The following is a 17,345-nucleotide window of genomic DNA, read 5'->3' as shown; positions in this document are numbered from 1 at the left end:
CACCAAGGGATCCCGCCCGCCACACACAGGAGACGCGCGCGCAAGCAGCCATTACTCGCCTAGAGGACAGGCGCTTAGAGTTCTCTTTCCGCACCTCAATAGCTTTTTGGGCGCGGAAGGGAGATACGATTTACAGGGAGTTTTTTCAAATGCATCAACCTTGCACCTCAGGAGAGCAAATACACACCCTTCGAGATCAATATGGGAGGACTTGTTCTAGCCCAAACGAGGTGATGGAGATTGCCACCAACTACTATAGTCACCTTTTCCAACAGGAGACAACCTCAGCTAGAGGACAACGATGTAGACAGCAGATCTAGGATCACATCCCATCCCTCCTCACAAAGGAGATGGAACAAGGATCACATCCCATCCCTCATCACAAAGGAGATGGAACGGTCCCTTATAGCCCCCTTCACAAAGAAGGAACTAGAGGAGGCTTTTCATACATAGGACGAGCAGAAATGCCCGAGAGAGGATGGCCTCTCTAAGACCTTCTTCACCACCTACTAGGAGGTGGTGAAGGACCTCCTACTAATGGCCTTCCAAGAGATTTTCACTTCACGATAGATGCCAGGGAGTATTTCAGCAGGCCTTATCTGTCTTCTCCCCAAAGGGGAAGAACGGTTGGAGCTTTCCCAGTTGAGATCGATCACCTTATTATTAGTGGCCTATAAGGCACTGGCAAAGATGATTGGTAGGCGACTACACCCCGTGCTTCCAAATATCATCCATGACACACAAACAGGCTTTGTCCAAGATAGAAGCATCCTAGACAATGTATTCACCTTCTTTGAGGTGATAGAGTGGGCTCAGCACAATGGGCAAAGACTGGCCGTACTATTCTTGGATTTCGAGAAAGCTTATGACAAGGTGGACTGGGATTTCCTGGAGGGCACCGTGGTGAGGTTGGGTTTCCCCCAAGCTTGGATTCGTGGGGTCTCTGCACTTTAGAGATCGGCCACCAGCAGGGTTCTCATAGGTGGTAGGCGAGGGGTGGAGTTTCGACTGAAGAGATCGGTCCGACAGGGCTACCCCTTTGCCCCGTACCTGTTCCTACTCTTTGCAGAGGTGATGTCTCATTTCCTCAAGGCACGTATGAGCGGATTACACGACCTCCAACTTCCCATGAGAGAGGAGACTGAGTTGTTAGACTCAGAGTATGCAAATGATACGGCACTCTACATAGAGGACAATGAGTTGATACTGGAGAGAGTGAGACTGGCTCTTGAGATGTTCTATTCTGCAACGGAAGCGAAAATCAACAGACAAAAGTCGGTCAGCTTCCTCACAGACCCGAACTCTAGTATGGAGTGGGGCGTCCACCTAAGATTTAGATACCTGTAAAAATTACACGGCATAGCGAACAGAATCTGAGAAAGAGATAGAGATAGAGAGTACACAACAGATAAGAGGAGAATTAGAAAATTTCTTTAGCTCCAAACAACTAATACAGAGATGGCTCTGTCCACCCATGTGCTTCCACAGTGAAGCTTAGATGGTGATCAAGAAAGAAGATAGATGAAGAGCTTAAGGCTAGCTAGAACAACTCTGACTAGGTGAAAGATAGATGATCGATGGCTGTAAAGGGGTTTAGCTTTTATAGCCTACGAAGGCGGTTAGGTCGGTGTGACCGACCTACCATACGAGCCTCCACTAGTTGGCTAAGAAATATTCCAAGGAATATTCCCTATACCATCGGACCGGGAATATTCCCTTATCCCGCAACTCGATGCAGTGTGCCTCGAGTTGCTACCAGCTTAACTACTCAGTCCAACCCAAAGATTAGACCCACAATGGTCACCTTTTTTGCCATCCAATCATATAGACCTCATCTGATATACAAGTCAAGACTCAACCAATATACGGGCTTATATTTGGCTTTTCCTCATAATGGGGGCCTTACAACTTTTAGCACCATGGATCATTGGTGGCACCTTATGAGGATGGGGCATTGAGCATATCTAACAAAACCGTCCGTTACCTAGGGTTCCAGGTGAAACTCGACATGACTCCTGCTCAACAGTTTCTTCCAGTCCTCAATTATATTTGAAGAAAGCTGACCTACTAGAGCACGGCTCCCCTCTCACTAGTAGGCCGAGCCCTAGTGGTTAACTAGGTCCTCCTAGCAATGGTCTGGTACATCACCTCGTGTTGGTGCTTCTCCTCATCCTACGTACTACAACTTCGCCGCCTATTGCGGAATTTCCTTTGGTCTGGGTCAGACGGCTCCAAGGATTCCAAGGCCAAGGTGGCGTGGGTAACCATCATACCGCGTCGGTCAGAGGGAGGCCTAGGGACCATAGACCCAAAGTATCAGAGTATGGCCCTCTTGGGTAAGTTAGTCCGCGGCCTCACACCAGGAGGATAGACATGGAAGGTCCTATTGCAAGAGGGTCTTCAAGACTATAGACCGAAGCTTGGCAGTGAGTGGAGGTCGTCCTTGAGATGGATCTTCACATTAACCCAAATCACATTTCCTACACAGCTTAATCCACATGTGGTAGGGCCTCCGTAAGGCCCTAATACAGAGCCCCCCAGGCTGCCAAGAGAAGATAGAATATCAGCCGGTGATCTAGAACCCCCAGGTCAAAGATTAGAAAGAGGCACAGATTGGCGAGCGCCTATCCAGTGGGCTGGTTGAGAGGCCGGCCCGGCTTGTACCATCAGGACATGGTGGGAGGTGTACAGGATGGTGGACGAGGAGATGCTGCAACGAGTATCAGGCTACCAAAGAGGAGTGGAGTTGAGGAGAAGAGAGATAGATGCAGCAATCCCTCAGGAGTGGCTTGTACCCCCAAGACGAGACCCAATAGAGCCCGAGGAGGTATAGGTCGCTAGGTTTTCACCAGCACGCATCTCCCTACAGGTGGCACATAGAGTGGGCGGCGCTCCACCTCGTACCCTCTTCATCGTACAGGAGAAACGTCTGGCCCTTGACAGAGGGCAGTAGGATGAGGAGATAGTTGTCCTTTCATGGAAAAGGATCCCGATGATTGGCCTTCAAGGGAAGACAAGACAGCTCGATCCTTTTGTCTTCTGGTAGGAGCTCAGGAAGTGGCGCCTCTAGATCAGGGAGGGCAAGCCACTTGATGAGCTGGAGTGAGACTCGAGAGAGTGGCTATGGCCGGCTACAACGGTCACCCAAAAGCAACCAAGATTCCTGGAGTACACTACTAGGATTGGCAAACACGTACCGATACAAGAGAATATGGATTAGACGTCGTTACATAGCAAGCACTGGGTGGAGCACGGCATCATGAAGCCTTCCCGACGGACCTTCTAGCGCCGCCTATGGGATAGTTGGAGGCCGATGAGAGTATCATATTTCTTATGGCTAGTGGCACATGGAGGCTTGGCGGTGGGAAGTTGGCTTGCCCTGATGCAGAAGGAGGAAGGTTGTATATGCTGCACACAGCAGCCTCTGGAAACACCAAAGCACTGTCTTTGCTCGTGTGAGACGGCACAGCTCGTGTGGAGAGGTGCATACCGCATCCTTCGTCATATAGTGCCCAACCTTGGATGTATCTCATGAAAAGCTTTCTGCTGGGAGGCAATCAACTAAGGCCGCTACCTTCTATATGAGTCCGAGATACAGGACACGATATTCATTATCGAGGCAGGGTCGTACGCAGTGGTCGGTTTGGAGGCTCTACCCATCTACCAAGTGTACTGGAGCCCACAGCAGACAACTTTGAGGTATGGGAGATCATAGGGAGTCTTACTGGCATACTAGCTGGCATATCTGGAAGGTGCGGTGTCAGCAGGCTTTCGGCGAAGAGAGACTTTCAGTACAGATGACCTTAGTATCATCCACTCCCTCCGCAACCGATAGGATCAGGTGCAAGGCGAATCCAAGGCTCGTCAAGAGCTCCGATGTCATTTCATGCGCACTTGAGGCGGCCAGGATCTGTTTTTGGTGATGCACGTAAGCAGCCCCAGATGGCAATACAACCCCCCCCCCCCCCCCCCCCATGGCTTCTTGCCCCCATCCCCCCCAGACCGCCTTGAGAGGTTCGTATACATGATGTACTTGTGACTTTCATCAGCTTCAGCTAGTCTGTTGAGCGTGAGTCACTCTAAGCTCACTTCACAAAGAGAGAGAAGAAGAAGCATAAAGAAGAGATGAAGAGCTTCACACAGTCTCCTCTCTCTCTCTCTCTCTCTCTCTCTCTCTCTCTCTCTCTCTCTCTCACACACACACACACTCTCTGTCTCTCTCTCTCCATAAGCAAGAGAATAGAATTAAGAAGTAAGAAGGGAGCTCTCCAAGATTGCATATCACAAGAATGAGCTTATCCATTCATTTTTTAATCAGCCACATTTTACTTGCAAAAAAAAAAGACGCCTAAGAGAAGTGAAAGTGCATACCATTACATAACGAGGCTTGTCTTCTGGTAACCCTGCAGTACACTGTGCAACCACCCTCCAAAATGAGTCCTTTTCCTCTCCTCCTGCAAGTCCACCAATGGCATACCTAGAACAGATATGAAACCCTATCTTTAAATGTACAGAGTGTTGTATAACCCCTACAGAATCACTTATTCTATGACCCAAATCCACAACTACTAACCCAGGCAGATTTCGAGCAACCAAGCCCTTTACACAGATATCCCTGCAAAAGAATAGTTAATCAATCTCTACAAGGTTTTGCTTTCCAACAACAGGCTGATCCTAAGTCTTAAGCAACGAACAAAAATACGGCAATCGTGCCATGAACAGACCATGCCTGTAACAAGATATGGCAATGAGCTTAAAGCAATGAGCATAGGGACATGATGAAGAGAGATAACAAGCTGAACTTACCTCAGATGAGGATCTAAGCCCCCCTGGACAATACCAAATAGATTTTGTTCCCCTGGCCTTGTATGCGCTGCCACACAAAAAAGAAATAGCATATGGCACAAACATTTCAAGCCAGAACTGCAGTCATTTTATGTTTCTGTCAGGTCCTTGAAAGAGCCTTCTAAATCAATGCCTATTATATATTTTGCTATTGCCCATGCTACTTACATGCATATTAAACGTCACAATCAAGTACCTTTGATGCAGCGATCAATCCATCGTAAAGTGCGGTACATAGCCTCCTCAACTCTAGGGCCTGTAGTGGTGGTTTTCACAACATCATCCAAAGCCATAATTATGTCTGCACCAATTTTATTCTGCATACCAGATAATGAGCTCTATTAGAACAAGAATGCTCATGGCAACTTTTGCAACACTTAGAAGTAATAATGTTGATCAAAAAATATTTCAAACAAATCCACCAAATATCACAAAAGGTCATCAATAAAGTCCTTCAGAGTTTTGAAGGATTTTGATGAGAGAAAAAAAATGTATCCCTCCTGAAGCTCTCCTATATTTGCTATATGGAATCCAAACTCAGAGCCTTTCAATCTCAATAATGATAGAACTGCCAAACATTATTGTATACCGGCTAATCTCAAGTATAAAGGCTACAATTCTCAAGTTCTGATCTGAAAGTGCTGAGAATACAGAAGAGTGTATTCTTGAAACTAGATACCCATCTTATACAATTTGTAATCCTACTCACCTGTATTGTGATTGATTCTTCTGGGGTTAAAAGCATAGGTTTTCCATCCACCGGTGACTGCAAAATGCAAAATAATGCATTAAGACCAATTGTTGTCTAGCAAAATGAGCTGATATCTGTATTTCATTTGCCGACCACACAAAACAGTCAGCATTGAGACAAACAAAAACAAATGAAGCCATAGGATTCCTGCTCTGCACAACTGTGGATCAAAGCTGAATCCTATTCAAAACATTTTGAATTGCAACTAGTCATGTATTGCAGCCTCGCCCATAGTGTCCTTCCATGTTACAAAATAATGAAACAGAATTCAGAGTCTGGCTTGCTCATATAAAAAGAAGTCAGATGTTATCTAAACCAGTGTTTATACAGCACCGACATCTAGATCGCAAGTGTGCATCAGTCATAAGTGAAACTGGCCTTTTGATAGCTCAAAGAGCAGTAACCCTAGATTGCAAACACTAATTAGGGTAATAACAGTACAATCAGCAAATTAAATACTCACAGATGGCAGTTAGAGTGATCCTACTTGGCACAAAAACACTGATTGGCATGAAAAACTGGCACCCCTTTCGCTTGCTTAAGATTACTCAAAATGCTTTGGATTGGGTACAATTTGCTGAAATTTCAGCATTTTCTCATACCATGCGTGATTATCAAATGCTTGATGGCTCTAGCACCTTGAGAGGTCTCAATCCAACTCTAGATCAACCAGAAACACAACTTTATGTTTACTAAACCCTAGTTGGCTCTGTTCAGGACAAATGTGTGTGAAGTGTGTGAAAAGTATTCTAATGTTGAGATCTTAACGAGAATACAGAGTAGATCTGAGAAAATTCAGACTGGAGAAGAAAGAGAAGAAAACAGCAGTAGATCTTGCTGCAATTGAAGTCAGAAGCTCCAAGGCTGAGAACCTAATTCCCCATCATTCACACAGAGCTGCACCTTCCATCTCCATTGCTGAATCTCTGAAGAACAATAGCTAAATGGAGGATAATAAGCCAAGATATTAAGAGTCAAGGGTCCATTCACGTTTCACATTTTGGCGATACATAAGTCTAGCCAGTGTAAGAAATATACAAATAGACTAAGATGCAAGAGTCTACACAGAGGTGTCCTACCTTGCAGATAAACGAATGATAACAAAGAGATAGGTTCCCACAGGCAGGAACCCTAGAAATGGTTCTCGTGCTTTTTCAAGGGGGCATGGCTAGTAAAATCATGCACTGTCCTAAATTAATAGACCATACTCCTGCTAGTATTCATCATTAACCAAGCATTTGTTAGTGATGTTGGGCTCTTAATTAGGCTGTTACTTGGCTGCATGTATGCGCCTGTTAGGCAGTTCACATTGGGCTACTGCATTTGTCTCGGGTCTCATACTATAATAAACATATGCTCCACTCTTGTAGTATTGGATCATATCCACTTGGAGAGGGGGAGACTGGAGCTACTACTGGTCTTCACTTGTGCCATCACCTGTGTGGTTAGTATGTACATCTCATGTCTTGTGTTTCGGATTCCATTACTCATTCATTCATAATTCATTGAAGTCAAGTGTTCTCTCTTTCACTATTCATTCTCGGTGTTCAGTAATTGTGTTCTTCCACTTCCATTGCTCATTCTCGTGCAATATCAAACAACCCATACTGTTGATCTTTTTGCTTTGTACTGTTGTTCCTACTGCCTCAGATTTTCTACAGCCTGATCTACTACTAAAGAGGCTGCCAATCATTGTGTTTTCATGCTGCAAGTCATCGCTTGGGCTGGGCAATCTTGCTGTGTATTCTACACTTCAGCTGGGCGGAGATTCTCCTTTCTGGCAGGTCTGCTGGATGAACACAATGCCCTGTTTTTTCTACTTGTAATGCATTGTAAGTGCTGCAGCTGCTCTATTTGAAGCCTCCTATGCAGTCATTTTCCTGTACAAACAGCCAATCACCCTTGCATTTTTGCTTGGACTGCTGCCATCATATATTATAGCTGCCGTCTTTTGACCTTTTGATTTGACTTATTTGTCCTTTTATGATGGCATGTGTTCCTCCCATGCACATAACAATCTTGTTTTTTTAATGGCTGGTGGTACTCTGATTATGCTTCAGCTTTAGAGAAGGTACATGTGTGTCAATTATCATGTTTATTCACTATGTTTTTCTACACTATTATTTCATATCCCTTGTACGCTGTGATTGAACTGTGTGGTTGAACTGTTGAACCTTTTTTATTGTCCAGGCTTGTTGATTATGAGCACCCCAGGTATCTCCTACTACATCTCATGTCTCGTGTTATGGATTTCATTACCTTTCATTCATTGTTTGAGTTCTTGTGTTCTCAACTTCTCGCTTTCACTGTTCATTCTTATCAATGTTCGGCAATCGTATTCTTCTTCTTTCCTTGCTCAGTAATCACAGTATTATCAAATGAAAACAGTCATATTCAGCTAATGAAAAATACACAAATGATGACAACTACTCAACATTCCTTTCAGGGAACCCAAGTAAGATAGCACAAAAAATCACTAGTGCTAAAACATGAGAAGTTTGCAGTGGTCACTAGCAAATCCCATTAAATATGTACCAAATGTAAAGCACTTGAAACTGGTTATTTAAACAAGTACCCCTAGCATTTGAATATTTTTAGTATAAGATCACCTTTGACCTAATGCCTCTTGTTCAACAGTCGTAAAATACAATTTAGGTCACACCTGAAATGTCACACCTTCCTCTGTAATGTCAGCCAATTGCAAAAGTGAAACCTGTCATTACACAACAATTTACAGCAGATCTCTCTCTCTCTCTCTCTCTCTCTCTCTCTCTCTCTCTCTCTGTGTGTAACGGGTAATTGTATTAATACCAAAGAATGTACAACACTCACATGACTACTCAATATCACACAACGTGACTAAAGAGATGGCATCTCTCTTTTTTTTTCCCGGTAAAAGGCAATTGTATTAATTACGAAAAAAATACAAGATAAAATGATTACAAGATACAAGAGGGCTCTAGGCCATCATGCATAAATTCTGAGACATCACAATCAAAGTACAAAGGAAGTAAAGTGACTAGAGGGGACTAAACGAAACTACAAGCATGCCAAGTGAGCAAAGCATGTCTAGGGAGAGTATCAGTTAACTCAATCAAGTTGAGCTGCCAATGAAGAAGACCTTTCAAGCGGACTATATGACTCTACACTCCCAATGAAACATCAAAGATGAATGCCGTTCCTCATGGTCCAAAGTGCAGCATGCCATGACGAGCCCTGTGGCGGACACTTTGCAGGAGAAGTGACAGCCAAAAAGGCTTTTATTGGTGGTGGCCGACCCTCCACAAGGATGCCTATGACTATTGCAAAAGTTGTGATGCCTATCAACGAATGGAAAAGCCTACCAAATCTAGTGCCATAGCAAATCATATATTTAATTGGCTATAACACGACCCAAAAGCAACCAACCATTAATCATCCAACCCTGCCAAGGGCCTCTTGGTCCAAAGAGAGAAGACGCTACATGGCCCATAAAGAGGTCAAGATGGCATTCCACAAATTGAGATAGTGTTAGGGAACACTAAAGTAGCATCGAACTGATCTGAAGAACATAACGACCACACTAACAAGTAGGAGAGCATCAATAACAATGACCAGTCCCAAGTGTGCCATACTATTCAACATCGGTCTTTGTTCCTCTTTGCATCGCTAAGAGAGAAGCTTCAAAACCGCCAATACTTCTACTCTGAGGGAGTTTGCCACCTCCCAATCATGACGTGGGTGCCAAGAAGATTTAACAAGGACCAATCTCTAGGAGTGAACCAAATGATCCAATAACATAGAACACTTAAGATGAAAAGGTTGTTCAGCATTACCCACATGCCACCATGAGGCAAAAATCCTAGTGTTCCCATGCTCAATACCCTAAGTCTCAAGAAAGAACCTACAATCAAATGTTGAGACAGCAAGCTCGACACATACGAACATTAATGATGGTCTGCACATCTACACTTAGCACATCAATGGTCATTATAATCCTCACATGGCCACTAACATATCGCTTATTATATTTTTATTGCACCTAGCTACAATTGGCATACTTATAGCACCAATTGATTCATATAGTCAGTTATACACTATTTGACTTAGTGTACCACTTTCTTTTATGTTGTATCTTATTTATACTTTGTGTACATTGTATTGTATGTGAAAGAAGAAAAAGAAACCAACAAGAAAAAGTTTTGGCCTTAATCTCTCTTCTTCTATTCTTGATTGAGCTTCCTCTTGTGTGTATGGTGTGTAGTTGACACGGCAACTCAAGCAAGTCTCCCAGTATCAAAGTGGCGCTACAGAGAGAGATCCGTTTTGAAGACTAAAATGAAGGAGAAGCAACAAGGAACTGGTAAGAGGCTCTCTCGTTCTTCCACTCTCTCTCTCTTGGATAGTGCATGTGGAGGCACCAGAGGCAAATCAAAGCAAAAATCTCAGATTGCTATGAGATTTGGTATGCTTGCAAAGCACTATATATTCTACAAATAGATCCTTTTGGATTGTCTCGTAACTTTTTGGCCATCTAAGGGCATTTCGAGTCCCATTTTAAACTCGCAAGATTGCAAATGACAAATTCAAGGTATATTGTGATTTCAATTGCATCGACCAAAAGTGATACACAAGTTATAGATTTCGAGTCTATAAGTTTTAAGATGTTTTTCTAGAAGCAAAAACAAGTTATATCTCCTAACAGGTTCCAAATTACATGAACTATTGAACAATTAGTAAAAAAAGGTTTCTTGGTGTATTGCTGTGGACTTGTTATCGTAAAAGGCTATGGAAGACTTGCTTGCTATTTTGTATCCATTTTGTGATAATGGTAGAGAACAATGAAAACCCCATCATGAAAAAAAAAAGCCAAAGCTAAGTAATCCTGGGATTGCAGAAGAATTGAAGGCGTGGAAAGAATGAAATGCAAAAGACAAAAATGTAATGTATTAGCTATCTACAATCATTGATAACACTATATTGAGACATATCCAAAATAGAGAAACTTCATATGCAACTTGAATAATCTTCAAGAATATGTTTTTAGTAAACACAAAGACACGGAAGATTCAACTCAAGCAAGAATTGAATACCTTGAAGGAAAAAAAAGATTTATAAATGAGTATATTTTAAAAGTGAGAAGCATTGCTAATGCCTTAATATCTATTGATGCAATGTTTAATGATGATGATTTGGTTTCATCTACTTTGGGGTGGCCTTAATAATGAGAAAACCTCAAAATCATTTATCACTTCTGTATATGTACAAAAGTTGTTTCCAACTTTTTACAACTTGGTCTCTCTCATGATCACTGAAGAGATCAACATGCAAGTTAAATCATCTAAAAGAAGTAATGAACAAATCCAAGCATTTTACCCTCGTTTAAAAAGGAAACGTGACAAATTATCCTTAAGAGATCATAGTATGGGACGTATTGGTAATAACCAACAAAACAAGTTAAATCAACAATTCGGTAAAATGCAAATTTCAAAAGGCTGTGGAAACTTTAAAAACAAGGGGAACTCCAAAGAGATGTGGATGGCAAAGCAAAGATTCTAACAATTTTGGTATTGTTTATCATTATTGTGGCAAAACAAGTCATACTACAATCCAATATTATACTAAGAAAGATAATATCCACAATAGTAAATTATAACAAGGAAACTATATATCATATTTACGACGTAATGGGAACAAAAATGAGCATCTATTTGTTATGCAACATATGATAAATGATGTTACAAAAATGTAAGAACATATAATGATGTATGGTATGTTGATTCAAGTATATCTAATCATATGACCAACCATGCTAAATGCTTTGAAGAGATACAAGATTTACAAAATCCAAGTTATGTGCAAACAGGTGATGATTCATGCCATCCAATTTCACACATTAAAAAGTTCCCTTGTCCTTGCATAATGGTCAAACAAAGAGTCCGTCAGATGTATTACATGTGTCATCCATCACTAAGAATTTAGTGTTTATTGGCAAGATAGTAAAGCAAGAGCTGCACATTCGAATTAATGCAAAAGGTTATTTTATGATAGACTTTAATTATGATAACAACAGGTTGGTCAAAAAGGAAATCGAGTTGGCCGCATATTCACTTTAGATGTTGAAATTCTTGCTATGAATGCTGCTATGTATGCTAAAAGCAAAGAAGTTATTGCAAACATTGAAATATGGCACAAATGTATCTGACATGCAAATATACAAAGGCTAAAATTAATACAATCCAAAGGGTTGCTTATAGGATTGCCTACTTTTAAGTTACAAAATTTCATAAGTGTATAAAGCATATCAGTTTGGTAAGCAAGCAAGATAACCTTTTTCGCATGATAGAGATGTGAGCAAGACTATACTTGATGTTCTACATACAGCTTTCAAGGCTACTATTGAAACAAAAACAGACTTAAAAGTTAAGTTCTTGAGGTCAAATAGAGGAAAACAGTATCTCTCTAATGAGTTCAATGACTATTTGTAATCTCATGGAATAAAGAGACAATTTACTTGCAAGTATACCCACAGCAAAATGAGGTTGCAAAAAGGAAAAATAGACGTTGTTTAAAAGTTGCACGGATAAGTTTTTCAACCAAAATATTTTTTATCTGAAGCTATCCATACTGCTCTCTATATTATCAATAAAGGCCCCTCAACTACAATTCATGGAATAACTCTCGAAAAACATTTTATAAAAAAAAAGCCCAATGTGTCATACTTCAAAGTATTTAGTTATATTACATATATTCATATGCTAGATGAGCTATAAAAGAAACTTGATCCAAAGGCTGAAAAATGTATTTTCATTAAATACACTTTAGAGCAAAAAGAATATCGTTGATATAACCTTGTCATAAGTAAGTTCAGAGCGAGCAAATATGTTATTTTTTATAAGATGAGCAATTGGTATGTATCTAGTAGTGTTGGATTGGATAATGATTATGATCATAATAGTTATATACAAACAGAAAAGAAAGAATCACGCAACCTTAGTGGATCAAAAATGTCATCTAGTACTACATCTACAATTAGCCCTTGTTCTAGGAGACTAAGAAGCAACCCCATATCTTTAGATACATTTACAAGTATTACAAATAAAAACAAAGAGAAGAAAAAACTATCAAATGATAATGATGCATCTGCTAGATATTTGGGATTTGATGGAAATCCCAATGATTCAGAGAGTTTGGATGATAAGCTTGATCTTCCTTCAATCAAGACACGAGGTGTACAAAGAGCACATAGTAATGTAAAGGCTACATTGAGTGATCCAATGGTATGTAAGTCTAGCACAAGCGGTCAAAGCTTCTTTACTTGTTTGACCAAACGCGTGGTGGAGCAATGTGTGTACTTGCTACATTAGGTAACCTCGCTAAAGTGTCAGATCCACATCTCTTGGAGAAAGAGCTGAAGGGGGAGCGCATCATTTTTGAAGCAAAGAAGGAACTTATATTTTCATCAAAAGCTGGCCCCTCCTCTCCATTGATGAAAAAGCCAAGGAATAATTGAGAGTTTTTTTTGGCAATCGGCTTTTTCTATCTACTATCACCAACAGCCATCACATGTATTTTTCTTAATGAATATAAGATACTTTAGTTTGTCCCTACAAATAAATATTTATTAAATAAATGTGCGGTTCATATAAATATGACGATAATTTGTGGTACATGAATGACGCATTCGCATACGTTAACATAATTCAACGCGTAGTACTGCACTTGCAATTGTGTAAGTGTGACGATAATGTGTGGTACGTGTCCGCATATATTAACATAATTCAACGTGTAGTACTCCACTTGTGATTGTGCATAAGCAATAACGTAACTTGTATCCATACATATTACTACTTTTGATGCATTCGTACGTTAAACAAAAATTAAGAGTCATGTGTTTCAAGAAACAAAACAAAATAACTTTACTCAATTATTTAAATTCAGTACACATCGCATGAGATATTATGTATATATAAATAAATATTCCAATGTGACAGAGTATACAAAATTTTTTAGCCTTCCAAGATGTTATGGCACTATAACACTCATTACAAACCTTGCATCATTAATCTAGTAAACTATAGCGGAGTCCCCTTGCCATGTCGAAGCCAAATGATAAAGTTCATGTCTTTATCTGTGATTGTGACACACTTTGCATGGATGACCGCAAGCTATGTATCATCGAACAAGTCGATGAGGAACCCCTCTGCAGTTGTTTGTAGGGCCTCCATAACTGCAGCAGTCCACCTTCCTGCTAGTGGGCCATCCTGCACTCGCATACCCTCTTAAAAGATTTCGTTTTGAAAGTTATACAGCTCACCATTATGCTTATATAGCAAAGGTGGTTGAGGATGTTGAGACCACTTGTTTAGAGCATGTTGTTGGTCATGCTCATGGGGATAGAGCAATGAATGAGAAGACGACTACATTAGAGGCCAATAAGACTTGGGATCTAGTATCAATGCCTAAGGGCAATAAAGATATTGGTTGTAAGTGGATTCACAAAATTAAGCATAATGCAAATGATTCTGTTAGCAAATATAAGGCTAGGCTAGTTGCAAAACATTATACTCAAACATATGGTATAGATTATGATAAGGCATTCAATCTAGTTGCTAGAATGGCAACTATTAGATATGTGATTATTGTGGCAATAGCCAAAGATTGGAGTTTGCAACAAATGGATGTAATGAATGTCTTCTTGCATGGTGAATTTCAAGAAGAGGTGCACATGGAGCAACCAATCGGTTATGAGGATTCAGAGCATCCCATATATGTGAGCAAATAAAGAAAGCGCTCTATTAGCTAAAGCAAGCACCAAGAGCATGGTTTGAAAAGATTGGAGAGTATCTTGTCAACATTGGCTTTTATATTTCTAACATTAATCGCTCACTTTATGTGAGAAAAAAAAATACAAGTTTGGCCATCATAGTCATTTATGTGGATAACTCAATTATTATAGGTAACAATGGCAATGGGATTATTGAAGTCAAGGACCTTTTGAAAAAGATACTTTCTCGGTATTGAGGTGATCAAATGTGATGATGGTATATGGCTATTCTAAAGACAATATGGCTTGGATATATTATCTAAGTATGGTATGACAACGTACAAGTCTCTTTCAATGCCGTTGGAGCAAAATGTGACGTTAAGTGCTAATATTGAGAATGAGATAGAAGACCTTACAATGTTCAATAGTATAGTAGGGAGTCCAACTTACACAACTATCACAATGCCAAACTTGAGTTATATTGTTAGTCTTATCAAACAATTTATATAAGTGCCTAGAAAGCCTCACTTGGATACAGTTAGATACATATTGAGGTATGTGGACTCCACTTCGCATTGTGGACTTTTTTATGAGATAAGTAAGAATATATAAGTATTTGGATACACAGATGCAAATTGAACTGGTAGCATGTCTGATCGAAGATCTACCATTCATGTTTTCTCTTAGTAATACAACAGTTACATGGAGTAGTAAAAAGCAACCTACAGTTGCTTTATCAAGTACAAAGGCCAAGTTCAAAGATATTGCTATAGCAACATGTGAGGTGGTATGCCTGCAAAAGCTATTGGGTGATTTGGATAGGCAAGGAGATGGTCCTAATTCACTATAACAATATGAACAACGTACAGTTAGCTAGGAATCCAATGTTCCATGCTACAGAAAAACACATTTAAATACATTACCATTTTGTGAGAGATGGTCGATAGCCTTAGGCTATAAAGCCAAGACTAGCCTAAGGCTTAGACTAATTTTTTTATTCCCACCCCCGCCAATTGCAAAGAGAGAGAGAGAGAGAGAGAGAGAGAGAGAGAGAAGAGAAGAGAAAAAGAAGAATAGAAGAGGTGAGGAAGAAGAGAAGGAGAAGGAGAAAAAGAGAATAAGTGGAGAAGAAGAGAAGAAGAGAAGAGAAAAGGAGAAAAGAAAAAGAGGAGAAGTGAATGGGGGGAAAAGAAGAGAAAAGAAGAAAAAAGGAGAAGAAGAAGAGAAGAGGTGGTAAAGAAGTGTCAGAAGTGGAGCAGCGGTGGAAGCATAAACATGTGCTGAAATAAACTGCTGAAACACAAGACAAAAAGAGAAAAGAAAAGAACACGATACAGATGAGAACTCAGATGTATGCACGGGAAATGGAATCCATATATCTGAACACGAGACAGTCGCATACAACAGTGAGTCACTGGCTGCGTGGGCACTGGCACTGGCTCCTCTCTCCACAGAGTCTGCAGATGGTGCAGTGATGAAGTGACTGACTGAGGAGGAGCCACTGAGTATAAATAGGCTGAAAAAGTGGGGAGCAATAATGCTGGTCGGACAGCATTAAAGCTGGCCGACTGGTGTATAAAATGCCCCAATAGCATAAAATGCCACATCAAAAAAAAGTCTAAAATACCTAATAAAAATGCCCAGTCCAGATCAAGCTCAGACTCACACATGAGCTGACAAATACTCTGCTAACACCCTCTCTCAGATCATGGGTGATCTGATACAATACAATAGGATAATGAAAAGGGATCAGAAACTATACAACATAGAACCACCAAGTAGAACCATGGATACCCAAGCAGTGGGTGATCAAGCCACCACCAGGGTGCCTCGGAGAGAACGTGATGTCGATGTCGATCGTACCAAACACTTGAAAATAGAGAAGATCATAGCATGTCTCTGTGTCCATCACCAATGTCTCGTAGTAGCATACAAGACCAGCCTGTCAAAAATGCCTCTGAACATAGGTGACCATGGATTCCCCGCCTTTGGCCAGACCGCCAAAGTGTCCCCTCATGTGAGCTCTAGACGAAAGCCTCCCGCTCTCTGTCAGATAACCAGCTCAGCATGAACCTGGATGTCAATCCCAGCTCCAGGATTTGATTCCGCCAGACTGAAGTCGATGCGTCAGGGACGTCCCTCTCTAGAACCTGTGCACCTGTATAAAAATATAGATGAGGCGCGGCTGCCCCATCTGAACACCCGCTCACACTCCCTCTCTGGCACAAGAGAGTCGTGAGGGATGACCTCATCACCACCACTAGAAAGCAGCCGAGGAAGGGGCCACCAAGCCCTTCCCGCGATCCACAGAAGAGGATCCCTTCCGCGCCTTGGACTTCACCTTGGTCGGAGGATCGGAGTCGGAGTCTGATGAAGGAGAGGACTCATCAGTAGAGTCAGCATCCCGCTTCGTCTTCTGCTCCTTCCTGGAAGCCGCTAACTTCTTGCAGTCCTTCCGCAAATGTCCCTTCTTGCCACAGTGGTAACACTGGGCCTTCGACTTCTTCTTCCCGTCACCCCTCTCTGAAGCTACATAAGCCTCACCTCCATAATGTGCCGGAAGCCGCCCCTGTAATCTCAAGGATGTCGCATAGTTGTCCTCATCAAAATCTTCAGGAAGAAGAAAAGGACGGAGAGGTCGAGCAATAGCTCCACAGACGATGTACCATAGCCGCTTCTGCACAAACCAAGCTTTCATGACAGCACTCCATGTGAGATAATCAGGTCCATGTAACTTATCATCAGTGGAAGTGCACGGAGGAGCCATATGGAGAGGATAAGAAGAGAAGTAGAGAAGAGATGGAGTTTAGAGAGGAAACACAGCCAAAACACAAGCACAGACTGCAGAAAATGACAGTTCACATGCAATATAACCCAAAATCTGATCAATAGAAGACAAAATCTGCTGCAGAAAGTCAAAAAATCAGTCAAAAACTGCCAAAAACAGCAAAAACGGCCTGAAGTAACAGTCACCCAGCCACGAGAGACGCTGAATCAACAAAA

At 41.3% G+C, this 17,345-nt stretch overlaps 1 protein-coding gene across 2 annotated transcripts in view; it reads right to left on the bottom strand.

Annotated features, from left to right (window-relative positions):
- LOC148033872 (uncharacterized) overlaps positions 1-17,345 on the bottom strand; it is a 72,334-nt gene that overhangs the window by 16,249 nt on the left and 38,740 nt on the right. For both annotated transcript variants that reach the window (XR_015691387.1, XM_087681878.1), the window contains exons 5-10: positions 8,259-8,309; positions 5,555-5,611; positions 5,042-5,162; positions 4,807-4,873; positions 4,574-4,615; positions 4,372-4,477 (exon numbers count right to left, since the gene is read on the bottom strand). Coding sequence is in view for 1 of the 2 variants with exons in the window: in XM_087681878.1 (XP_087538004.1) it covers positions 4,372-4,477; positions 4,574-4,615; positions 4,807-4,873; positions 5,042-5,162; positions 5,555-5,611; positions 8,259-8,309 (444 nt within the window). In the remaining variant the exon portion in view is untranslated. The remainder of the gene's footprint in view (positions 1-4,371; positions 4,478-4,573; positions 4,616-4,806; positions 4,874-5,041; positions 5,163-5,554; positions 5,612-8,258; positions 8,310-17,345) is intronic.

The sequence above is a fragment of the Lygodium microphyllum genome, chromosome 7 (genome assembly GCF_053477565.2).
Source record: "Lygodium microphyllum isolate KBCC chromosome 7, Lygodium_microphyllum_v1.1.10, whole genome shotgun sequence".
NCBI classification, from domain to species: Eukaryota; Viridiplantae; Streptophyta; class Polypodiopsida; order Schizaeales; family Lygodiaceae; genus Lygodium; species Lygodium microphyllum.
The sequence above is the reverse complement of the archived record's forward strand: the minus strand, read 5'-3'. Positions and strand labels throughout refer to the sequence as shown.